Source organism: Dendrobium catenatum, unplaced genomic scaffold (assembly GCF_001605985.2).
Source record: "Dendrobium catenatum unplaced genomic scaffold, ASM160598v2 fragScaff_scaffold_51, whole genome shotgun sequence".
NCBI lineage: Eukaryota > Viridiplantae > Streptophyta > Magnoliopsida > Asparagales > Orchidaceae > Dendrobium > Dendrobium catenatum.
In genome coordinates this window covers 308,405-334,096 of record NW_021318513.1, presented here as the reverse complement: position 1 = coordinate 334,096, position 25,692 = coordinate 308,405, and the positions used below count along the sequence as shown (strand labels likewise).

The following is a 25,692-nucleotide window of genomic DNA, read 5'->3' as shown; positions in this document are numbered from 1 at the left end:
CTGAAGTTGCTTAGTTTTCATGCGTTGCCATTTACCAGTTAGAATAGTTTTTTCCATTTCTCTGTGGGATGTTGAAGTTACAGCAACTGTTACAATCTCAATATTTTTTTTTTTAATATGCGTTACACTCAAAAGTATGCCATGCATATTCTACACATGTTTTGTGTACGATGAACAAATGAATTGATCTATTAGATGATTAATGCAGGTGACAACAAAATTTAGCATGACTCATGAAGAAAAGCACAAGTTGCAAATAATTTATGACAGATTGAATACAAAATTTTAGCGAGCAATGTTGGAACGATGTTGATTATGGAGGGCTTTGCCAAATGAAATTTTACATATGCAGGTAATATGTTTTGTTTCATTTTGTATGTACTTCACATTTTTCTGACTCTTCACACATCCATTTGGACAAAAAATTCATTAGCATAATGATAGACCGGCTAATTTGATTCGGAGGGAATTAGAAAGTTTCTTAATCAAGAGGGAGCGGTTTAGGAAGGTTCTTAATCAAAGGAGAATTGTTTAAAAATATTTTAGTTACGATTGAGAGAGAATTATTGAGGTCAAGTGATCTATTTTGAATTCAAAATTTAAGAGGAAATCATTTTGGGAGAAGTAGTAGGAATTAAGGGGGTTGTTTAATAAAGTTTTAATTATAATTGGGAGAGAATTAATTAGAGAAATAAATATAATTTGAATTCAAATATGAGAGAGAATCATTTAGGGAAAAGTGACTGATTTGGGAGGGAATTATGAGATCCTATTTATGCTAACAATAGGGTGATTTCAGGATGATGTTTTAAGTTTGCTAAAATTAGAATTTCTTAGGCTGTGAGGGCTCTAGCCGCCAGCTAGGGATTTGGGAGAGCCAGATCTTCCTCTCCAATTGAAGATCCAACTGTATCTTCTTACTATTTTCTTTTATATATTTTGCAGTAAAAATAATTTTGGTGTGTTTTCTTTCTAATTTCTTATTGTTGTTCATTGATTTCAAGGAAATTATATCAACTTCCTATCACATAATTTTTTGCAAGAAGTAGATCAATTTTGCGTATGTTGATTTATTGACATCTGGAGTCCTCTTTTGCTTGTATACATTCATTTGAATAATACATTCATCTGCATACTTGTTTTCAAGAAGCAGATCAATTCTTCTTATATTTGATATGTTGAAATCTACTGTCTTATTTTGCTCCTTTTTTTTTCAATTTATTCTCTCTGATAGGATATTATTACTTTGAATCAGAACTCCTTGTTCAAATACATGCTTCTTTCCGATCATAGTTATTTGCAATTTACCCCTTGGAAAAATAGCCTTAATTGTAATGAAAATACTGTAAGTTAATATAGCCTCAAATCCATATCTTTTTATTGTGACTCTTCGAAATTTTTTGCTTGTGGTTATCTCAACACAATTCTTTATTTTCTCAATTACCCTGCCATTCAAGTGACTTCCCTGCTCCCCATTTGTTATCTAGAGCACCAGATCTGTTGATGTGAAATTGGAATATATATATAGTCACGATAATGCATGGGTATAATTGGTGATTAGTGGAATCTCTGAAAAATCAAGATATACACAACCATTCAGATGACTCCCTTGCTCCCCATGGGTTATCTTCTGCACCAGAGTTGTTGATGTGGAATTTGAATATATAGCCATGATAAGTATAAGTATGATGGTGGTAAGTGAAATTTCAGAAAAATTAAGATACCCAACTCTTCAAATGGCACTCCCCTCTGATGCGGACATCCAACCGTCTGTGCCTATTTGAGGAGTTGAAGATCAACGGCTGTCATCGTCCCCCGTTATCTTATCTTTTATTTGTAATTTTTATTTTTTATTATAAATTTTTCGTTTTTACCCTCACTTAAGAGGGTCGTCCTATGTAAGCCATAGGGGCATATGTGTCTTGTTTTAGTTTCTTAGGCTTATATATAGAGGCCCTTTCTGTGAAATGGGATGATGAATTGTTAATGAAAGTTTATTCTACTTGTTTGATCTCTTAGTGAGTTCATGAGAGGAGAAGGATCTCTTTGTGAGTTCCAAGATTCCCAAGATCTCTTTGTGAGTTCTTGAGGGGGAGGATCTCTTTGTGAGTTCCGAGATTCCCAAGATCTCTTTGTGAGTTCTTGAGGAGAAGGATCTCTTTGTGAGTTCTAAGTTTTCCCAAGATTTCTTTGTGGGATTTCTTTGTGAGATTTGTGGTGGAAGTACTTGAGGTGAGTAAATCCCTAACATTCAAATTTCTATTCTTTTTCCCTTGAATTGATCTTCCCCCTTCCCATAAGCCCCTTGCCGCCGCCCACCATTGGGTCGTCCAAGCCGCCGGCCCCATCTGCCGACCACCCACCGCCGCCTTCCTCCCCATCTTCCCCTCCCCACCTCTTTAGCCGCCGACCTCCCTCCTTGGGATCTCGAATTTGAAATTCAAATTTTCCCAAGCAACATTGAAGACTTTCCTAAATAACTCTATGATTTTAGGTAATCCTCTTAATTGAATTTCGATTCAAATTTGAAATTCAAATAAATTCTAATTAATTGCCCTTAGATTAGGAAACTTCCCCTTCAAAGAAAATCCTCTTTAGTCGCCAGCCTCCCTCCTTGGGATTTCGAATTTGAAATTCAAATTTTCCCAAGCAACATTGAAGACTTTCCTAAAATAACTCCATGATTTTAGTTAATCCTCTTAATTGAATTTCAATTCAAATTTGAAATTCAAATAAATTTCAATTAATTGCCCTTAGCTTAGGAAACTTCCCCTTCAAAGAAAATCTGAAATTTAATTCAGATATTTTTTTTCTTAAAAGCTTTGATTAGTATGTGGGCCCCATCTAATTAAAACCCAAACCTCTCTTTCCAATACATGTGGCCGGCCCCCTTCTTTGGGCTTCTCTCTTTCATATTACATTAATTGCTCCTCTTTAATTTCCCTTAATCCCTCCCAAAACCGTCGGCCCTATTATGGAATTAAATGCATTTTCAATTTAATTTCCCCCCATCCCCACTTGATATTTGAATTTCAAATCAAATATTTTTCCCACCAATTTCCCTTAAAGCTGAAATTAATTTCAGTTTTTTCTTTTCCTTGATTCCACCCCACTTCCAATTAGACTTAGCCCCCCCCCTCTCTCTCTCTCTCTCTCTCTCTCTCTCTCTCTCTCTCTCTCTTTCTCTCTTGCCTCATTAAATCACCTCCCACTAATTGCTTCAATCAATCCCTCATTAAGGAATGAATTTTCCCCTTTCTACATTATTTGGGGATTCAAAATTCAAAACCTAGCTCCTAAGACCTGCTCTAAATTGCTGTCCAGCAATTTTCCACTAAGAAATTGTTGTCCTGGAAACTCCGACCAGCCATAGTGCTGCCAGATCTGCTCCTGTTTGCAGACCAGAAATCCCTCAAGTGCTGTCCAAGGCGTTTCTAACCTCAAAGGATGCTGTCCAAAGTTGTTTAAGGGTCAAAATTGCTGGCCAGGCTTTCCTAGTGACCATCCAAACATCTTTAGTTGTTGTCCAGCCATCCTAGCAGATTTCCTACGGCTGTCTTGCTGTCCAGAGGGTCTCCGATTGCTTTCCAGGAGATTCCCAAACCTTGTGTTGCTGCCCACTTCTTCCCCAACACCAAAGTGACTACGCCGGAGCTACGTATTTGTCTTTTCCTTTGGAATATTAAGCGTGCAAATTTCCTTTAAACAATTCATCTATGCAATTATGTTTCACATCACCCTCCCTCCCCATGGGTTAGCTACCACATCAGAGTTTTTGATGTGAAATATGAATATTTAACCATGATAAAGTCTCGGAATTATTTGGTGATAAATGAAATCTTGGAAAAATCAAGTTTTTGGTGATAAATGTCAATACATAAATATATAACGTATACAAAAACAACAAACAACATCAAGCTTTTATCTCACTACGTGGGATTGGCTACATAAACCCTTTTTCACCATTGTGTCTATTAAAAATTAAATTCTCATTTAAATCTAATAAAGCCACACATCTAGTATATCTAACCAAGTTTTTTAGGTCTACATCTACCTTTTTTAACATAAGCTAAATATAATATATCTACTCTCATAACCGGGTCATCGGAAGACCGCATTTTATGTGACCAAAGCATCTAAGGAGACTCTCTCTAATCTTATGTGACACTGTAGCTACGCTAACCTATTCACATATATGCTTGTTTCATATCATTTCTCTAATAGTAAAGCCACACATCAGCTTGATCATCCTCATCTCTTCAACAACTTAATATTATTCTTCTCTTTTAATGGCCAACTTTCTGTATCATAAAACATTGCAAGCCTCACCACCATCTTATATAATTTTTCCTTAAGTTTGAGGGGGACTTGTCTATCATTGAACAAGTCTGATGCATTCCTCCACTTTAACCGTCCAACTTGAATTCTACTAGTAAAATCCCCATCTACACCATCACTCTGAACAATTGACCCAAGATATCTAAAATATGTACTCTTATTAATGACTTGATTGTCTAAAGTTACAATGCCCCCACTAGACCTACTCAAATGAAAATCTTTAGACTCTTAAGGCTGACCTCCATAATTCAGGGTTACCTTCAATTCCCTCTCTAGTCTTATCAACAAGAAGAAAATCTTCAGCAACAAACCTACACCTAGATACAACTTCTTGCAAATGCCTAGTGAGAACATGCATGATTAAAGCAAAAAGATATGGGCTTAAGGCTGATCCTTGATGTTGGTCAAACCATCTTGTGTTTGAACACAAGTAATAGCTTCAACATACATATCCTTATTGATTTGAATATAAGCATTATTAACCCCTTTCTTTTCTAGAACTCTCCATAGTATTTCTCTTAGAACTTTATTATATTCTTTCTCTAAATCAATAAATATCATATATTGATCCACCTTATTCTCTCTATACTTCATCAAATCTCTCAATAAATATATAGTTTCCATAGTAGACTTACCGGCATGAATCCAAATTGATTTTGAGAAACATTAGTATCACTTCGTAGAGCATTGCTCTCTCCCATAGTTTTAAAGTATGACACATAAACTTAATTCCTCTATAATTCGCACAATCTTGAGCATCACTTTCTTCTTAAAAATAAGAATCAACATACTCATTACATATATTGATTTTTTAATCTTCAAAATAATAGTAAAAAAGTTTAGTAAGCTAAGAAATTTCTTTATCTCCTAAGCATTTTCATACCACTATTGGAATATCATCAGGTCCAACAATTTTTCCACAGTTAATTTTTTTAAGCCTCTCTAACTTCAGTTTTATTGACACGTCGATAAAAACAAAAATCTCTATTTTCATTTAAGGTGCTAAGGTCACCAAAGTCTATCGTATTTTCACAATCTTTATTGAATAGCTTACCAAAATATCTAAATCCTCTTCTAATAAAAGTACTTTTGGATATTCATCCTTAAAGCACTTCACTTGAATTAAATCCTTATGCTCTCATCTCTTTGTTTTACTAATTTATACATATATCTTTCACCCTCTTTAGTATCTAATCTATTTAAATCATTAAAAACTAAAATATTTGTATCGCATATTCCTTTCTTAGACTTCTTACGGGCCTCTTTATATTTTTCAAATCTTCATAGTTTTTACATATAAACCAATTTTATATCAAAGTTTCTTATTTTTGATACTTTTCTTGTCCATTTTGATTCCACTGCCAGCTATTTTTACTTTTAAGGACTCTTTCTTTTGATACTCCAAACATGTCCTTTGCAACATTCTTAATATCACTAATCATTTTTTCTCACATAACGTTTGCTTCCACATATTCATACAAAATCTTAAAATCTAGAATCGTACTCTCATTAAATATTTTTGTTAGTGTTTTTTAAATGTCCCCATTTAATACTAGAATAATGTTTTACTTTATTTTTCATGTTCTGCCCCTTTATCTTAAGTTCCAAAACTAATTAGTGATGTAGGGTACATAAACTTTAACTTTGAATAGCTTTACGATCTTTGTAATCTAAACAATCTATTTTTGTTATAAGAAAATAATAAATATGAGTTTTACTAGATTCATTCTTAAGTTAAGAGATGCTAATCTCTTTCCTTAAATAATGTATTAATAATTACAAAATCACAAGTTAGAGCAACATCTAATATGGTCTTACCACTTTCATTAGTTGCTCTTGGGTGGAGGTTTGTGAGGGGAGGGTGGCTCCTTTCGCCGATTGACATTGAATTGAGAAAGAATAAGAAGAGCTTATATTCAGGAAAGCATGTACTTGATTGATTATGTCACACCCTTGGTGTCCATCCTGTCCAAGAGAGCTTAAGGATTTCCACGCAATCCAACTTCTCATCGAGAAGGAGAGCAAGCAAGGAATTCAACCACCCTCAAAATCATCTCTTTCGGTAGATATCATCATAGAGCTGTGGCTTATTTAGCACTATACCACAATTCATTCATTCTCAGGCATAACTGTTCACGAAATGTGCCTTGGGACATCTGTCGGCGATGTGAGTCTGACATCCGAGGGAGAGGTCAGACAAATCCCCCAAAGAGGAAAGCCAAGGCAGGGCATGGGCAAAGACAAGCCTTCCAAAGCATACAACTTTCTAGATCTATATGATGATATCTAGACAGATGGTTCCATAATTTTCTTAAGTCATTGATAATCCAAGTCTAAAGTGCGACCTAGGATTAGATTTTCATTTCTAAGATATTCGGGCCTAGAACCAGAGTAGAGCGCTAACAACCTGTTTAGTTTCTCTTACAACATATAGACTACCCATAGCCATCATGAATGATTTTAAATTCATTTATCTTTCTACCAACATATCTATTTAAATCTCCTCTAATAAAAAATTAAAAACTCTTTCATTAAGATGTATCTTTTGTATTAATTCTTTTAAGTCATTCTAAAATTTTAATTTTGAACACTTTTAAACCTACTTGAAGAGCATAAGCACTTATAATAATAATAATATTAGTATCAATAATAATTTTTAAAGCTCTAATTCTATTAATATTTATAACATTATCCTTCATACTCTTATCTATAATCACGCCTACACCATTTGTAGTATGACTCCTATCATAATACAATAGTTTACATTCTAAACTATCAATCTCCTCCGTGCAATGTTTGGTAGTGTTTGATTTACAATGAAGTGGGCATGTGGTATGATTGACTATGCTTTCAACGATATTATATTTTATTATATATGCTATATTTATATCATTTCATAATCACAAAATGCAAAGTATTGACGTATGTCCTACTCACGTAATAAAGTTCTCAAACTTATATGGCTACTATTGTCCCATGATCCCAAGGAGTGAACCACCGGGATAGTTTGAGAGTTTATGTTGAAGTTTTTAATTTCAGCATATATATGTTAAAATGCATTTATTTAGTTTGAAGAATACAAATGTTGATAGGATTGTTTGAAGAAAAATTTCTGAACAATTCTAATTATCTTTGGGCAAATTTAGCTATCATCACTGTTGAATTTCTTTTATAATTTGTTATTTGCTTCTCATAATATTATTTTCAATTATTTTTGTCAAGTCTTTTAGGGTCATTTGGTTGGTGCATTTGTAGTGTAATGCATTCTAAATGTATGCATTTCAAGAATTCAAGATATTGATTGGGTGAGCTCGAAATGCAGTATAATTCATTGGTGAATTTGAAATTCATCCTCTAATTCAATTTTGATGTATTGAAAAATTATTAGGTTTAGTCGATTTTCAAATGCACAATAAATTATTTGTCATTGCTACCACAAGCTATTGCTAGCCACCACCTTCACCACCGACCATTGACTACCACAACCATCGCTCGCTGGTGGCCACCTACTTGCCGCCATTGAATGTCGTTGCCGCCTCTCACCGGCCACCGACCCTCTCCATTGTTGGGCTTTACACTGCATTCATTTTACTTAAAATAATAATAATAATCTTTTGTATTTATTTTATACTTATCTAAACAACTCTAAATACTTTACGTACATTTCATTTATTTTATATCATCTTCAATTTTATTCTTCATTCTTTTTTCAACAAACCAAACAGCCCCTTAGAGGTGAATTTATTGCGACTGCAGTGACATCTTGGACTTTTTTATTTTGACCTTTTTTTTTCTTGTCTAACTTGATTATTAATTTAAAAATGCTGATTTCCTAGGGTAATCTTTGACTCTAGCAGCATGCAACTGCCTATATACCACGGACATCTTGATGTTGAAATTTTAAGTGCGGTGAAAATTTGCGTCAGACAATTTTACATGGTGACTGACCGTAAGGTGAGAACAGATACCTTCAGAGTGACTGATCTTTTGAATTTGAACCTCCGCAAATAGTTTCAGTGTTCTTATAATGTAATTTTTCACAGCTGATCCATCTAATGGACGCATGAGATATTGGCAATTTTTGTGTTATTACATAAATTCTTGAACTACCTACCCTTCTAAAATTTAGAATAATTGCACACCGCCTTTATTGGGGATGCTATATTTCTGATAAGGCTTCATTTGGGACGACTTTCTTACTGCTTAATGCAGCTTTTTAGTACAAAATTTTTAATTTTTGTATTAAAAAGCTGTTTTAAAAAATAATAAAAAACTGTCTCAAACAAAATCTAAAGCATGATGAGTTTTCTAATTGCTCAAAGTTTCCATTGCTGATGCTGATGATCCAATACCTAACCTTTCTTTGTTTTTTTTTTTTTTCTGGACTATACAGTTAAAAAGATAGATTCATTAAATGAGGACCTGTTTGATGTTGACCGAGCAGCAGGTTCTCTTCTGAGAAAATTTGATGTGAATGGTTTATGGAGCTTAGATGAGTATTGGAAATCAATAAGCTGGCGCAGTTTTACAAACCCATTATATTTATTCTGAAACAAAAATGAGTCAGAAGACTGGAGCAGGATGATTAGCACAGACAAAATTTTCCAGTAAAGCTAGGATTGCTTCTGTCACCAACCAGGAGAGAAAATGCTGAAATTTTGGAAGCCATTTAACGTTAATTATGTAAAACATTCTTTAGTATTGCAAGTGTTTGTTAAAATGACACCAACCAGTTCAGTCTCTTATAAATTTTATTTTAATAGCCCATATCATTCTACATTTTAAAGGAGCCATTTGAGATCACTATTTTTATTTATTTATTTTATTAGATGAATTGGTATAAAGGGATAAAGGTTTGTTGTTTTTATCGTTTTTGCATTTTTTTTTCATGTTTTAATGTGAATAAAATTAAGGTGCTTTGCGGAGATGAGGATGCTCAGGTGGATGAGTGGCTTTACTCTTAAAGACAAGATATACGTGAAAAGGTTGGAGTAGCTCCAATGGAAGATTAAGACTAGAGAGAGTCGTCTTAGATGGTTTGGTCATATAAAACGGCAACTTTCCGATGACCCGGTTAGTAAAGTAAATGTATTAGATTTGGCTTATGTTAATGAAGATAGAGGTAGAGCTAAATAGATTTGGTTAGGCTTATAGATCAAATGTTTATTTTTATTACAAAAATTAGGTTATTACATTAACCTTAAATGTTGTAACATTTATTATAAAAATGCATGAACACCTGCTTTCTAAATGAATAAACCCTAAATGTCTATTAGAGAAATAATTAATGGTACAACTAAGACCTTAGAGTGCCGCCCAAGTAGAGCAATGGAGAAGAGATATTATGTAGCCTAAACATGTTGGGATTTGATTTTGGTTATGATGTTATGAAAAGTTTGCAGTATTTATGAGCATTAGCCTGTTGGAGATCTGACTAGTTCTTTTTATGAGAATTCTTTGAATTTTCATGCTGTGTTTCTTCGTTTGCTAAAACAAAATCATGCATGAAGTCCCTTAGGTTGGTTGCTATTGCTTTTCATTTTGTGATGCTTTATTTATATCATGGTAGATAGAAAATGATCTATGCACTCAAGTTTTATTTGGGGTGATTTTTTTACTGATTTTTAAAATAGTTTTCGAGAAAGCATTAAGAAAGCTGTCGCAAATGAAGCCTCAGTTAGTTGCTGTAGGCTAACTTTCTTCACTGACCTCTAACTAGGTTTTATTTGAGACAATTTTTTTTTTGGTCTTGTAAAGTTATTTTTTTGGTTAAAAAAATTGTAGAGAAGAAATAGTGATATATAAAATCTAAAGTATTAGGATAAACTCTCTATTATGGCTGGCTGAGAAAATTTTTATTGGAAAATATCATAACCTTATTGATAAGCCCTCATCTTTGTCTCCATTGTTTTTGGCATTATGTTTGCTTAAGAGTTTTTTTATACTTCTAAATTTTGATTTTTATAGGACATTGTAAGATAAGTTGTCTTCATTTTTGAAACTTTTATTTGGTACGGTGAACGTACGTAGAGTTCTACGTTCGGCCGGCACTAAGATCGCTGGTACAAAACGAGAAATACCGAGCAATACCAACAATAACGAGAAATATCATTATGTGAAGACAAAATACTGAGTAATACCGAGTAATCCCAAAAAATATTGAGTTTTTTCTTAGAAAAAAGAAAAAACTCGGTATTTTTTGGGATTACTCGGTATGGATCTTCACAGAGCGGTATTCCTCGTTATTACCAAACAATACCTAGTAATATTGACCAAATACCGAGCAAAAATCGAGTAACAATCCTCTGACCGAACGTAGAGCTACGTCCGGTCAGGTCAGAGGACGTAATAAAAGTTCTCATTTTTGATAGCCTGTTTTTTTGTTAAAGTAATTATTTGATATTTTATTCAAAATCTTGTTCTTATCAGTGGGGTTGTGGATAAATTGGCACCGACACGATAATTTGATATTGACTTGACTCAAAAAATTTGAATTTGAGTTGATTAAATTTCGGTTAAAATTTATGTTATCTTAATAATTTAAATTTAACTCAAAATTATATTAATTATAATTTAAATTTAAATTAAATATGTTGAATTGGGATTAAGTGTATTATATTAAACTTAAATAAATTTAATTTGGATATAGTAAAAAGTGTTGATCTAAAAATATATATATACTTAAATTATTTGTGTTGACGTAGCTCAGCTGGCTCTTTGTTGGTTGGGCGCACCCGTCAACCTCAGTGAACCAATGTCTTAAAAATCCGATCGAATAGGCTGACAGACCGATTACTGGTTGAACCCGCCGGTCTAATAATTTATGCGTTGCGGCGTCGTCGCCACTCGGCCAGGTTCCAGGTCGTGTGAGATAGTCGACCGAGTGATTAAAAGCTGCTTGGCCTCCTTTGACGTCGATTCCTTTTTCTTGTACCTGTTGGATCGGAAGTCAGGATTCCTTCGACGACGACGGGAACTCGCTCACTGCGACGGTAACCATCTTTCTCCCTTTTTCGCGCGGTTATTCTGTCAAATCCCGTATATCCGGGATTTGCGGCTAAAGCGTAGAGGATTTAATTCGCCGTGAGATTTAAGAGGTCCATTTTGCAGGGATTTATCGTAAATCCTGCTTAAAATCCGATACCAAACACTCCTGGTCTCTCTCTGTCTCCCTCCCTCCTCTCTCGCTCTCATCAACGCTATACCCCGCCTGCTCACTACTGTACTCCACCTTCCACTAGGTCGCTCCTTACTATTCATGCCAAGTGTTTAACCTATACTTGCGGTGCTTTTTCCACACTACGTTTTTTTTCCTTCCCAATTTCAACGATGCTACTATCTTTTCCTAGGCTTGGAGTCAAGTGCCACTATGTCGGCCGATGAGGATGAAAATGCTGCCGAACTTAAAATTGGCGAAGGTGAGTGAGGAGCACCATCATCATTTTTTAATTTTCTTTTGCCTTTGTTGTTTTATATTAGTCAGCTTCTTAAAGGTCTTTCTTTGATTTCTGAACACATCGATGGAAAATCAAATGGTATACTTTTAATGCAATGCATATCATATTATCATTTGCTATAGTATTTTTCATATTTACTTCAATGTGCAATTTGATCAAATGTTTTTTGATTAATTTTTTCTTTATCAAAACTATTTTCTTGGAGTGTGGGCGGAAATTTCTTCCATCCCTTATTAATTTTTTTCCTCTTCATTGTGGCGTACTGTTTTGAATCTACAATATAATCTTGTAATTAGTTTGTTAATTTGGTAATTTCTTTCAAGAATTTCGTGTCATTCTGCTCAAGACTTGTAATTAAGAAAAAAACTACTTAAAGCTGCATAGGGCTGAACTGGGTAGCAAAGAATATTTTCCCTGTTATCATTTTATTTCTTCTCTTATTTCCTTTAAGACTTCGGTTTCACTTATGGGGTGTAAGCAACTCGAAATGGAAAAATTTTCCTGAGTACTCATCAATGGTGCCTTTGTTGATTTGCCACCCAAAAAAAAATAAAAATCAAAGTACCATAGTGTCAACAAAATCAGCCAAGATCTCCATCAATTCGTTGCGTAGATGCTAGTTAGTGGTCTTTGCTGATTCTGTGAGCAAATCTTCACCAATACCAGTGCAAATCTTATTGAGATTTTATCTTGCAGATCATCTTAAAAAAACATGTAAGGCAAAATCAACCATTCCTGAACAGAGGCGCTCCCCCAAATCCCCATTCTTGTTATGTTCCATGCCCACGCAGATTTCCACCAATCCATTCTTACATCAGTGTTAGATCCCGCTTGCAACTCCAAGACTTCCCTTCGCCAATTCAATCTTCTCCAGTAATTGTTAATGACATTTTGGCTCTTTAGTTGCAAGAAATCTCCCTTAGGTGCCTAGTTTAGAGACATTGTACTTCTTGAGCTCGCCCCATGCTCATTCTGAGCCTACTTCCTCCTGCTCTCAAACCCTCCAGTCTTCCTTGGTGCTCAACTAGATCCTATCTACAAACTTTCTTTTCCATCCACGCCTTCCTCTAGCACTTTGATATTTCGCCCTTCTTCACCAGATCTTCTACAAACTCCGCCGGATTTCTTGGTGCTCGCCCAAATCTTGCCTACAAACTATCTTTTCCATCCACGCTTTCCTCTTGCTCTTTCATGTTTCACCCTTCTTCGCCTGATCTTTACAAACTTCGCTAGATTTTTTTTGAGATATTTTCTTATGCAATGACGTTGCAACTTCTTTACATAATTCTGTCAGCTTAAAAAAAAGTTATATATTCTCACCAGATTACAGCTTGAACCCATGAATCGTTGCTGTATTCTAGCTTGAACCCTATTTAGTCGACATACCTCTGTTAGCTTGCCAATTTTATAATTTTTTTGTTAATGGTGTATGATATTCATTTGTTTGAGGATTTTTGGGCAAAACTCAATAATCAAGACGATCAAATAACATCTATCTTTACCATCTTAAAAAATATTCCTGTCTAATTGATGAATTTAGAAAATAACCTTGAACAACTTATTCAAAACAATTCATTGGCAACATCGGCAAACTCTGCATTCACTAATTCTCATTCTGAAAAAATATTAGATAGTTTTATTCTAATATTACTCAGGCAAAAGGGATAGATGATATGATAGAAAATATTTTGTGTAATATTAGCAAAGTTTAGGCTCTAACAAAAGATAAGATTCTTTTTATTGATTTAGTTCCGTGACATCAGAGTGGTTTACGAACAATCCATAGCATGATGTTGGTTGATGACATTATTTAAGATAAATTATATGCAAAATCCTCAAAGCAAGGACCAAGTTCTTCAAGTGATCAACTATAAAGATTTACTAATGTGACGACCTAATTTTTGGCCTAGAACAGAAGACATTCATTTGAGAAATTGTGGTTGAATGGATGGCTACCGTCTCTATTGGATTGACTTGAGGAGTTCAATCTTAAGGACCTGCTAGAGAGGGGCGTAATGTAGTAAGTAAATCAACAACATTAGCTTTTAATTCGTTAGTTAGAAGATAATTGCTTTTCATAATGTTGTTTCATTGTACTTAAAATTTATAACTAATTATGAAAAGCTATAAATAAAGCTACAAGTGATAGCAAATAATATTTTACCTAGTATCATCTTGTTTCTACTCTTGTTCCCTTTGAAACCTTGGTTTCACTTTGGAGTGCAGTTAGCTTGAAACTATCACTTTTGCAACTGCGTTGTGTAAATGAAGATTTTGTTTTCCTTTTTTGCTTGATTGCAGTCATCTGCATTCCTAATAATGACTTTAAATGTGAAAATAGTAGAGTGTGCAATGAGGCTGAGCGTTCATGATGGAGATTGGTTTGCATTCCATAGGCCCCAAGAAAAAATATATATCTAAATTTTTTTATTTATTATTATTAATTTTTTATTTAAATAGAATTATAGTTAAGCACCTTTATTCTTTATTCATCCTTTTATAGATTTAATTTATATATGGAAATAAATTACGTTTGGATATTATAATCAAAATTTTATCATAGTAAGTTAAAATTGTAGAATTTGTTTGAAGATCAATATATTTAATATAAGTTGAAAGAGCTTTTTCTACTATGACTATTATTAAAAATCGAGTACAAAATAGAAATTGAGATTAATGGATTAGTGATATTTTAATCACTTACATTGAAAAAGAAATATTTGAATGTATATTTAAATCTTTTAGAATATGAAGAGCATGCGTTATAAATTGTAAGTTTTTTATTATCTTATATTTTACCTTTTAAAATAATAAGTTTAAATAAAATATTTTTAAAACTATTATTGCTGGTCTCAAGCATGAATGAAAAAAAATTGAGAAAATATTTGAAAATTTTAATTTGTGTGCACACTAGAAAAATTTTATGGCTCCGCCATTATGTAATGATGTGCCATTTACCTTGATCATTTGTATCTTTTTCATGTGCGATTTATCATGAGCTAAATGCATAGATGTTTTGAAAACCTGCTTTTTCTTTTTAAAAATGTATTAAGTTGTGCTAATTTGTGTAGATTTAGATTTGGGATTTTATGTACTCCATCAGGGTGGTACATTTTGTTTTTGTTGGATTCCTTTGTGTACTCTTCCTCATTGTGTTGACAATAAGAGGAAGAAGCAAGTTGACCCTAGATTTTTTTTTGCTGATTTTTGTACCACTTCCTAATTTTTGGTCATGACAGAGATCTATAACTATTACTTTATTGAGTACAAGACTATATTCCTTTATAGAAACATGAAAAGCAATAAATAGTCTCTTAAAAATTAGGATGAGAATAGGGGAAAGTAGAAAATGTGAGATTGTATGATTTATGTTATTCCCCTATTTTGTGTGAAAAATCAAGATAATAATTTGTGCATAAATAGAAAGAAATTTTGGCACCAATCTTTACTTATTGAATCTAAAATTAACTATAAAGTAGAAATGAAATGTTATTGTCCACAAATTATTGGATTTTTGTAGATGTAAAGGTGCTAGCCATGGATTGCTAGAGATTATTGTAGATGGAAAGTTGTTGTCTATAAACTATTATAGATGGAAAGCTTTTGCCCATTGATTGTTGGGCTACTAGAGATGGAAATGTGTTGGCCACTTATTCATTATTATTTATACATTCTTATTTGGTTGTTTATGTTGATCATGCGAGCTTTTTGATTAGTTTATCAAGATTCATTCTAGGTAAAGTCTTAGTAAGGATGGTAGTAATGTAAGTGCTTGTTGGAACATAATTTAGCTGGGCTAGTTTATTTTCATTATTTTCTAAAATAAAATTCAGTCTATCTCAATGTATTTAATCCTATCATGGTGGACATGATTTGTTGCAATAATTATGGCAGTTTGGTTATTACAAAACACTTTTAGATATTTTTTCATTTAAGTTAAGGTCTTTTAACAATCTTTTTAATCACATTCCTCACAAATACCAATTGCAACAAGTTATATTTTGCTTCAACATGACCTTTTAAATGAGATCACAAATTATTTCTTACTTTTTTCATATAATTAAATTTTATAGGCTCTTATAACTAAAGGAGGATTTTCGATTAAATATGCATCCAACCCAATCATATGTGTGAAAATTTTTATTTTCTTGTTGGATGATTTTAATATGACAGGAATTTTTCTATTGTTATTTTGAGGTATCTTAGATTGTGGTTAATAATTTCCTTGTGGTCTTTAGTATTGTTGTTCATATATTGATTTATAACATGAGAAAAGGATCAAAATGGTTTATTGACTCTTTATGAAAGACTAAAATAGTCCTAACTATATTAAATGACTATTTTATTCCACCCTGAGACTATTTTGATTCTTTTTTAAGAATTTGAGGGACCAAAATGGTTTGTTAATACAGTTGGGATCATGTTGGTCCTTCATAAAGAGTCTAGGGACCATATTGGTCCTTTTCTCTTTACAACATTAATAGGGAACTTAATATTATGGGTAAGAGAGAGATATATATATATGAGTTTGCTGTTAGTGGTGATCCCTTTTTTTGTTTGAACCATTAGAGGTTTTTGCATGCTTGCATCCTATTTTTCGAAGTAGATGAAGAATATGCTTCTTTGGGAAATAGCAATGCCTTATTTTTAATCGCACTGCAATGCCAAAAAATATTTTAAATTTCCCAAGTCTTTTACCTTATGTTAAGGTCTTTTAACAATCTTGCCCAAGTCTTTTACCGTACCTTATCTTACAATAATTCTTCTAATCTGGTTAGCTTTTCTTTGAAGTCACTTGCTAGTGTAATATCATCTACATACATGATTTAAATTTCCTTTTTATGTGAGCGCTTGTAAAGAGAGTGTGATTAGCTTGACATTGAATGTACCCATACTTTTCAACTAATTAGGAGAATTTACTAAACAGTCATGAAGAGATTGTTTGAAACCATATAGAGCTTTTTTTAATCTGACCACAAATTATTGGATTGGTATAGATGGAGATATTTTATTCACGAATTGTTGTAAATGATAAAATGCTATTGTTAGGTTGCTATAGACTGAAAGGTGCTTGCTAGGGATTCATTATTATTTCAACACCATCATCAAGGAAAGTAGGCTTTTTAGTGTTATCGAACCAATTACCTTATGATTGTGAGTAGTTATGCAAGTGATAGTGGTGATGGAAGGTAGGATGTTGGATGTTACTGTGGTGGGGAAGTGAAAGTAGATGGAAATGATAGTGGAGGTGAAGAGAACAATTGGTCACTCTGGATACAGGCAGATGCTGATGAAAACTGTGATAGTTGTGTAAAATGAAAGCTTATGGAAGGACTATATAATAATTTGTGTGAAATAAAATAACCTAAATTGATACTTCTGAGGGGTAATTATTATTTTTTCCATCAGCGCACAGATTTATTTGAATAAATTTAAATATGCTGTTTATGAAATTCAAGGGGCAAATGGAAACTTAATGCAAATTTAATAAACTTATGGATCATATTGTAACATAAGAAAATGGAATGAATAAAGTACAAAATCCCCCCCCCAACACTATACCCTGCCCGCTCACTACTGTACTCCACCTTCCACCAGGTCTCTCTTAGTATTCATGCCAAGGGTTTAAACCTATACTTGCGGTGCTCTTTCCACTTCGTTTTTGTTTACTTCCCAATTTCAACGATGCTACTATCTTGTCCTAGGCTTGGAGTCACGTGTCACTATGTCGGCCGATGAGGATGAAAATGCCGCCGAACTTAAAATTGGTGAAGGTGAGTGGGGAGCAGCTTATCATTTTTTAAATTTTATTTTTCCTTTTTCGCTTTATATTAGTCAGCTTTTTAAAGGTCTTTCTTTGATTTCTGAACACATCGATGGAAAATCGAATGGTATAGTTTTTTATGCAATGCATATCATATTATCATTTGTTATAGTATTTTTCATATTTACTTCAATGTGCAATTAGATCAAATCTTCTTTGACTAATTTTTCTTTATCAAAACTATTTTCTTGGAGTATGGGCGGGAATTTCTTCCATCCCTTATCAAATTTTCTCCTCTTCATTGTGGCTTGCTGTTTTGAATCTACAATTTCATCTTGTAATTTGTTTGTTTATTTGAAAATTACTTTCAAGAATATCGTTTCATTCTGCTCAAGATTTGTAACTAAGAAAAAAACTACTTAAAACTGCATAGGGTTGAACTGGGTAGCAAAGAATATTTTCCCTGTTATCACTTTATTTCTTCTCTTATTTCCTTTAAGACTTCGGTTTCACTTATTGGGTGTATGCAACTCGAAATGGCAAATTTTTCCTGAGTACTCATCAATGGTACCTTTGTTGTTTTGTCACCCAAAAAAAAAATCAAAATCAAAGTACCATAGTGTCAACAAAATCAGCCTAGATCTCCATCAATTACTTTGCGTGGATGCTAGTTAGTGGTCTTTGTTGATTCTGTGAGCAAATCTTCACCAATACCAGTCCAAATCTTATTGAGATTTTATCTTGCAGATCATCTTAAAAAAACATGTAAGGCCAAATCAACCATTCCTGAACAGAGCGCGCACCCCCAAATCCACATGCTTGTTATTCCATGCCCATGCAGATTTCCACCAATCTATTCTTACGTCGGAGTTAGATCCTGCTTGCTACTCCAAGACTTCCCTTCTCCAATTCAATCTTCTCCAGTAATTGCTAACCACATTTTGGCTCTGTCGTTGCAAGAAATCTCCCTTAGGTACCTAGTTTAGAGGCATTGTACTCCTTGAGCTCGCCCCAAGCTCATTCTGAGCCTACTTCCTCTTGCTCTCAAACCCTCAGGTCTTCCTTGGTGCTCAACCAGATCCTATCTACAAACTTTCTTTTCCATCCACGCCTTACTCTAGATCTTTCATATCATTCCTTAGAAGGAGGAGTTCTGAATATATCTTCATACTGCCATTCATCCTTCCCATGTTCAAACCCTAAAATTTACAAAGATTAAATGAGAAAGCGGATACATAATTTTTTTAGTGAGTTTGCTGACTGTTAGTAAGTTTCAATTTAGGTTATGCACTAGAAGCATAGAGTCAAGTGTTAGAGTTTTTGAAATAGTAAAAAAATCTATGCCGACCACCTTTGATTCGTCTATAATACAAACATTATATTTTCTTGGCATAGGCTGTCATTGTAGAAGACATTTTTGTCTCTAGTCATATTATCCAATGTTCTCAAATTTACTATTTAAGCAATAATTGTCTTCTTATTTGCAATTATGCTGGTCCAAAAAGGGTATATGAGAATTTACTTTTCCGAGCAGTCAGACTTATTTCAGTGGTGGTTTGAAATAAGCTTATATTGGAGGATAGTTAGTGTTTTTTAGTTTGCAGTCCAGATGTTTACAAAAGGGTGGGAAGTGCTGTTGCAATTTGCCTTTGTTGCTAGCACCCTTAAGAAATTTGCAATCCAATATTTCATCATGGATTTTCATGTTTTGTATATGGATTTTCTATTTTGAGGTTAATTTCCAGCATGAAGGATTTATCAACTTGGAGAAGAAACTTACAGGGAGTAAAACCTTAATGGCTTTAATGCCAACATGAAAATTTAAGACTGAATGAAAACTGTGATAGTTGTGTAAAATGAAAGCTTATGGAAGGACTATATAAAAATTTGTGTGAAATAAAATAACCTAAATTGATACTTCTTAGGGGTAATTATTATTTTTTCCATCAGTGCACAGATTTATTTGAATAAATTTAAATATGCAGTTTATGAAATTCAAGTGGCAAATGGAAACTTAATGCGAATTTAATAAACTTATGGATCATTTTTTAACATGAGAAAATAGAATGAATAAAGTACAAAATGCATGACCACCCTAGCAACTTAAATTACAACCTTTTGTGGTCCTTTGATGTTAAGTGTGCATCCTTTTTTTTTTCCTGATGCCTGACACTTACAACAAAATAGTATTTTAAAACGTTCACTTTCTCCCAGAATTTTTGAAGGCAAAGTGCTTAATGAATTGTGAAGTTGCACTTATTCTTGATCGAAGATTGGAGCAACTTCAGCAGATGTCTGATGATCCAACAAATCAAATGTCTCAGTAGGTGTTTTCTATTTTTCATTATATTTTTCAGGATGTAAATGGAATTATGTTATTTACACTGTTATAGGGTATTTGAAAAGTCACATCAATATGTAAAGCGCTTCAGTCGCTACAAGAATCAGGATGCAGTAAAACAAGTTAGAGAGTATCCTTAATCAACAGGGCATATAGATCGATAATGGTGCATTTTTTTTAATGTAGAAAATGCCTCTCTTTTTTTAATTTCTCATTATATTCTTGAATAAGGGCCATCTTTTTTTACTTTCTACTATTTAATGTCTCTTCTTGCTTTTCTTTTTCCTATATTTTTACCTATCCTTGAACATGTAATCCTTAAGTTACTTCTCAGAATCCTTAGTAGGAATAAACTAGCTGAATTTGAGGTATGGAATTTTTACTTTAGTCACGTAATTTATGAGATTTAATTTCTTCCTTAAATCATAATGTCATTTAATGTTGGAAATTGTAGCTCTGTGTGCTTGGAAATCTCTGCCCTGAAACAGTTGAGGAAGCAATTGCCATGGTGCCATCCCTTAAGGTGACGTTACTGAAACTTACTGTTTTTTTGTATTTTGTTGTGATGTTCTGAAGTGAATATATTTTTGTAACATTACTTTTTAGAAAAATATACCTGGGTTTCATTGCTGCAAACCCACCTTATGTAATATCTATGGAACTTCAAAATAAGGGCCGAATATGACTGTATCTGCAAGCAAGCCAGATTTTCTGTTTAAAACAAACATTTAGAGATCATATGTAGTCCATAGGTTCCCTTGAAAAATTATTGAACTCACGTACTAATAGGTAAAACAACTAGTTAATCTGGATGGACTTGCTGAAACACTCATTGTGCTCAGTAAATTTAGGAAACTAGCGCAAAGGCAATTTTATTTGGTTTATTAATGTTGCTGCTACTGATTGATATTAGATGGAAGATGATCATATGCTGCTTGACATGGATCCCTTGACTAATATGGTTCAACTGTCTAGTTCAGAATGCTCTTGTTGAGCTGATTTATTTGGGCCCCACTTCCTTCTCCATTTCTTCCCCATCCTCCACATGGAATCCTTGGTGGTGCAATGAATGCTAAACTTGTTCCCAATGTCTTCCGGTTGTGAGCAACTTCGTTAGGTTGTTCCTTGTTCCTCCACTCAATAATTGGTCCTTTTATGTGCGATTTGTTAAACAAGATTTGAACTTCCTAAATCTTTAGTGGCATCACAAAACTTTGATTCATGAGTTGTTTGCGGTGTTAGATTACTCTCAATAAGATGAGCATTTTGCACTAAAAAAATCATTTATTGTTGGCATTGGATTGCTCTTGAGAAGAGGAACAAATTGACACCAATATTGTACACTGGGATTTACAGACATAAGTTTGGATCCCTGAAGCTTCCCAAAATTATTATAGATAATCCAACTACTAGATTTTTGACTTCTCAACTTCTTTGAGTTTGCGACATATATAGAGAAATTCCATCTTCAGTTTGTTGGTTGGAGACTTCGACATCAGCTGCTATCAGCACAGCATTGTTAACGTCATCAAATCATCATTATCGGTCACTCGAAGAACGTACAAATCAACTTTGGCTCAAATGGGTTGATTAGATAGGGCATGAAGTCGGATCATCGAAGCACTATTTGATGAATTGAGGGCGTGATTTGGTGTATTCATTTTGATAAGGACTATGAATATTCTAAAATTGCCTGATTAATGATTGAAATACTTCCATCAAAATGTATAAATAGTCCCTTTCTACTCATTTGGAAACATTTTGAATTGAAATTAGATGGAGTTCTAGAACTCTAATAACCTTCATAAAATCTGGACAGCCTTTTATGCATTTTTTCTGATCTGACCTGCTCTACCTACTATAGTTGGTCGTCCAATTCCCTTATTTCTTAGATAAGAACTACCCTCATCTCCTTTTTGTTTTTTTCATTAATCTTTAGTTGACCAGTTCATCCTTCACTTTCAAATGGAAGATTGCATTCGTCTGCTTATCGTCAACATTAGCATCAACACCTTCATATTTTCCTCTCAATCATATACAAGCACTTTTTTCTTTTGTTAGACATTAATCTACCAGCTTTGCCGATTTATTTTTGCCCACCACAAATCGGTTGTCCAATTCCCCTTTATTCCCTTATTTCTTAGATAGGAATTAGCCTCATCTCCTTTTTGTTTCCCATTGATCTTTGGTTGACCAGTTCATCCTTCACTTTCACATAGAAGATTGCATTCATTTACTTATCGTCGCCATTAAGAAGAACACCTCGATATTCTCCACTCAATCATATACTAGCAGCTATTTTATTTTGTTTGATTTTATGTTGTACTTGTGCCTACTCTAATTTTGGGGCGGCATCACAAATTGTAGTGCAATATTGTAATAGTGAAAATTTTTAAGTAGGCAAGGTCCATAGTTTTTTTCATTTATATATTTTTCCTTAAAAAATCTATTGTTCTTTATTTATTTATTATTTTTTAAAATTTTCATGTGGATATTCTTTTGAAGCTAAGATATAAAATTCTCTCTTGATTGACGTGGTTATCTTGCAAGCAAGATTGGCAACTTTTTTGGGAACAAATATTTTCACCTCAAAATATTAAGCAAATGCTGACTAACATTTGGGTTCTAGATTTTATGCAGCATATTGCCATGACAAATAAATAGGACACTCACAATGTTGGGGCATTTTACTCCAACTCTTATTAATCGAGGAACCCATCCATGAACTAAGGATATCATGTCCAGGCTCTTGCGCTACCCCCTCTTAACACACGAAACCATAATAATGAAGGAACTTCTGACCTATCTCTAGAGATCAACGTTCCTTTCTTGGAAGATTTCCAAACTCGTGGAATGAGATCCTTCGCCTCCTTCACAAGACTTGTTAATTGCCAACCAAGCCTTTCACAACGCAATCCTGCGATTCATTGCCTTCCTAAAAAATAATTGCATTGCAGAAGTTTTCAGCCTGAGAGTACCCACATAAGAGCTTCTCGCTCACCATCATTAGTTGTTTCTTCATCACCCCCATTGACAAACACCCATCTCCTCAGTACCACTTCGATTAATTGTTTGGTGGCGGCAACAAACCTCCTCATACCTCTTCTTGACAATGGCACCTATGACATTTTTTCATGATGAACGATCTTCTTGTCCAAGAAGAGAACCTTCTAGAAGGACATGATTTAGCATGCACCCTAGTCGTAACTTCCAACAGTCATCTTTTCTTGTAGACAAAATTTTCTGATGAGGACATTTTTTAATTGAATTTAAACTGCTTATTGTATGCCCTTACGATGGGTCTTCTTGTCTTTAAAGCACATCAATCATTTAGGACAATCACACACCTTTACTTGACAAGCCTTGGCATACTTCTACTCCTTTGCCTGTGGATCTATCAACGACATCATTGAGTTGGATTGGCTATTTACCAACCAGTTCATAATAAATAGGAGAATTATCAAAGTTTACTCCTATCTTTTTGTAATTCTCTATGATTATCGAGAATCATAGAAGGAATACTTCCCATGGTGTTCTACTGAAGCTCACTAGATCCTGTAGTCAATATAGAGCTGTTTTTTCATATTACTCTTGTAGGATTTCACCCTGATTCATTCTACTTTATATTCACGCATGAAACTATTCATTCTCCATTAGTCTTATCAATCGGGTGGAGGCATCCCCATTAATGAGGTTATCAATGCTGACAACATCATTTTGCCCAATCTATTAACAAACGAAAACATTCTGAGAAGGGACGTACCAACAAACCTAGCGAAGAAACTTTCTCAAAGAAATCAAATGCTTGATTCACCAAATATGCTTGGTCTATTATACTCATTTTACTATCATAAAAAAATTTCCTTATTTTATAAATAGTTATGCTATTATATAATTTTGCTATTATGACGAACATGTTAAGCTTGAGGAATGCTTGAATGATTGGATCTGTTTAATCCTAGGCGGCTAGGCCTGCAGTTTGATAGTTTCTGCTCATGCTTTTAACTACAAATAAGTTCGTAAGCATGGAAGATGTATTAAGGTATGAAACAAACAAAATGCATTCATAGTAAAGCATGTGTGTACACTCGAAGCTATATAATTGGTGATCGGATTTCAAGTGATATTTATAGAGCAGTGTTGGTGATGAAGGATCGTGAAACTTGGGCCAGTTTGGAAACATTCATGATTATTTATTTTTTAGATAGTTGTGATTCTGCATAAAGCATATGCCATTGCTGGAGAAATTAGAAAAATATATACTTAGGATGTTCTGATCAAATTTTGATCAACGTGATTTTCAAAATCGTTAAGATTAGTACAATATATATGTGATCGATCAAAATTTGTATTATATTATTAGGACTAAATTTTGGTTAAGATATCTTGGCCCAAAAATTTTCAAGAGATTCATTCCACATTTGTTCGAGGGGAAAAGTTTTGGGTATGGATAAGTCTCATAGTTATTATTATTTTTTGAGTAAATATAATATAAAATTTAATTGAATACACATGCATAATACTCATCTCAAAATTAGTCATTGATTTTAAGATCACTCCTGATTAAATTAGATCAAAATATGCTAATAAAAACTTGTTTCTATTCAATGGTCTTTCCAGAGGTGGAGCAATGGTTGTTTTCATGTGGGGGTACAAAAGTAATGTATGAATAAGCAAAAGCAATGTATTGTATACAAAAGACTATTAAATATACCTATTCTTCAAAAAAAAAAAAAACTATTAACTATTCTTGATAGAAAGAAGCAAGTGACTCTGTCTCCGCCTCCGAACTCTCCACGAGGATCATTGATCATGACCGGAAGCAGCGTAAGGAAGGAAACAGATTTAGGAGAAGCTTTTATTTTTCTTAATTAAGGATTACTTTTTTTTTTGGGAAATCGTATCTAGCTTAATTAGGCATTCATTAAGAGGCCAGTGGCGGTCTATGCCCCCGAGGCTAAATCCGCCCTTGGGTCTTCCCTATGCTTTTGAAAGGAAATGATCATGCAAAAATTTACATGCCCAATCCTTATGTAAGTGCGTGCTGGACTCGGGTATTTTATTTTATGTATGCGTCTATTCTCTTCTTTGATACTTCATTTACTATGCCATGCGATCAAACCATCAATATGGCGATGGATTTTGCTATCCAAAACATACGAGTTCTGAAGTCCTTTTTGTGTTTGCAGAGCAAAGGCCGCGCCCTTGAAGATGATGCCATTGAGAAAATGCTAAATGATCTCTCTTTGATAAAGAAATTTGAATAGAGCCCAAGAGATAATTTAGGCTGTAATCATTAATGGTCATATTCCTCCATGCTGAAAATGGCCATACAGTTCCATCAAATAGAAAAATAGGCTCTCTGCTGCTCGTTCTGCTTCTTGTTGCGAGTGATGGATACTATATGAGTTTCATTACATTCGTACAGTAAAAACATATTGTGAGGGCTTACTGATTTAAATTGCTTTGAATTTTAAGACTTTGTTTGATGCGTCTCATTATTATTATTAGTTTTTTATGTTCTTTGTTAGATGTTTTATAATACTATTTCTCAGTATATTTTGGGGAAAAGAGTGCAAAATGGTCTATATTTTCATTTTTGCACGCCCACTTTTTGTTGGATTTTTTTTTCTTTAAAAAAATGAAGTGGAAAATAAATGAAAAAAAAAAACTATTGTGCTTAAGTTGTAACATAAATTTTATTGATGTTATCGTATGAAAGGATTATAGATGCAAGTCAAGTCCAATTGTGAGTTGGTTCAAGCTCGACTTAATAAATGGCTCACGAGCTG

The 25,692-nt window shown here is 33.7% G+C and overlaps 1 protein-coding gene and 1 long non-coding RNA gene across 4 annotated transcripts; both read left to right on the top strand.

Annotated features, from left to right (window-relative positions):
- Positions 1-205: 205 nt before the first annotated feature.
- LOC114579476 lies at positions 206-9,115 on the top strand. The gene is made up of 3 exons (XR_003700480.1): positions 206-352; positions 8,175-8,292; positions 8,732-9,115. It is a non-coding gene; the product is annotated as an uncharacterized LOC114579476 (long non-coding RNA).
- A 2,186-nt stretch (positions 9,116-11,301) lies between these two features.
- On the top strand, positions 11,302-25,423 carry LOC110106265 (DNA-directed RNA polymerase II subunit 4). Of its 3 annotated transcripts, XM_020836096.2 has the most exons (8): positions 11,302-11,330; positions 11,449-11,579; positions 11,688-11,756; positions 19,774-19,882; positions 19,953-20,030; positions 20,235-20,268; positions 20,355-20,423; positions 20,814-21,183. In XM_020836096.2, exons 3-8 carry the CDS (start codon positions 11,708-11,710, stop codon positions 20,892-20,894), a joined length of 420 nt encoding a protein of 139 aa, XP_020691755.1. In that variant the 5' UTR covers positions 11,302-11,330; positions 11,449-11,579; positions 11,688-11,707; the 3' UTR covers positions 20,895-21,183. The 3 variants fall into 3 exon arrangements, with proteins under 3 accessions (XP_020691755.1, XP_020691756.1, XP_020691757.1); XM_020836097.2 differs by lacking the exons at positions 11,302-11,330; positions 11,449-11,579; positions 11,688-11,756 and adding an exon at positions 17,474-17,569; XM_020836098.2 differs by lacking the exons at positions 11,302-11,330; positions 11,449-11,579; positions 11,688-11,756; positions 20,814-21,183 and adding exons at positions 17,477-17,569; positions 25,090-25,423.
- Positions 25,424-25,692: the final 269 nt, after the last annotated feature.

Coding starts and splice junctions, on each gene's coding strand:
- LOC110106265 (XM_020836096.2), top strand. CDS start 11,708: ATGTCGGCCGATGAGGATGAAAATGCTGCCGAACTTAAAATTGGCGAA. Junction 19,883..19,952: donor CCAACAAATCAAATGTCTCA/GTAGGTGTTTTC, acceptor ACACTGTTATAG/GGTATTTGAAAAGTCACATC. Junction 20,031..20,234: donor GCAGTAAAACAAGTTAGAGA/GTATCCTTAATC, acceptor GTTACTTCTCAG/AATCCTTAGTAGGAATAAAC.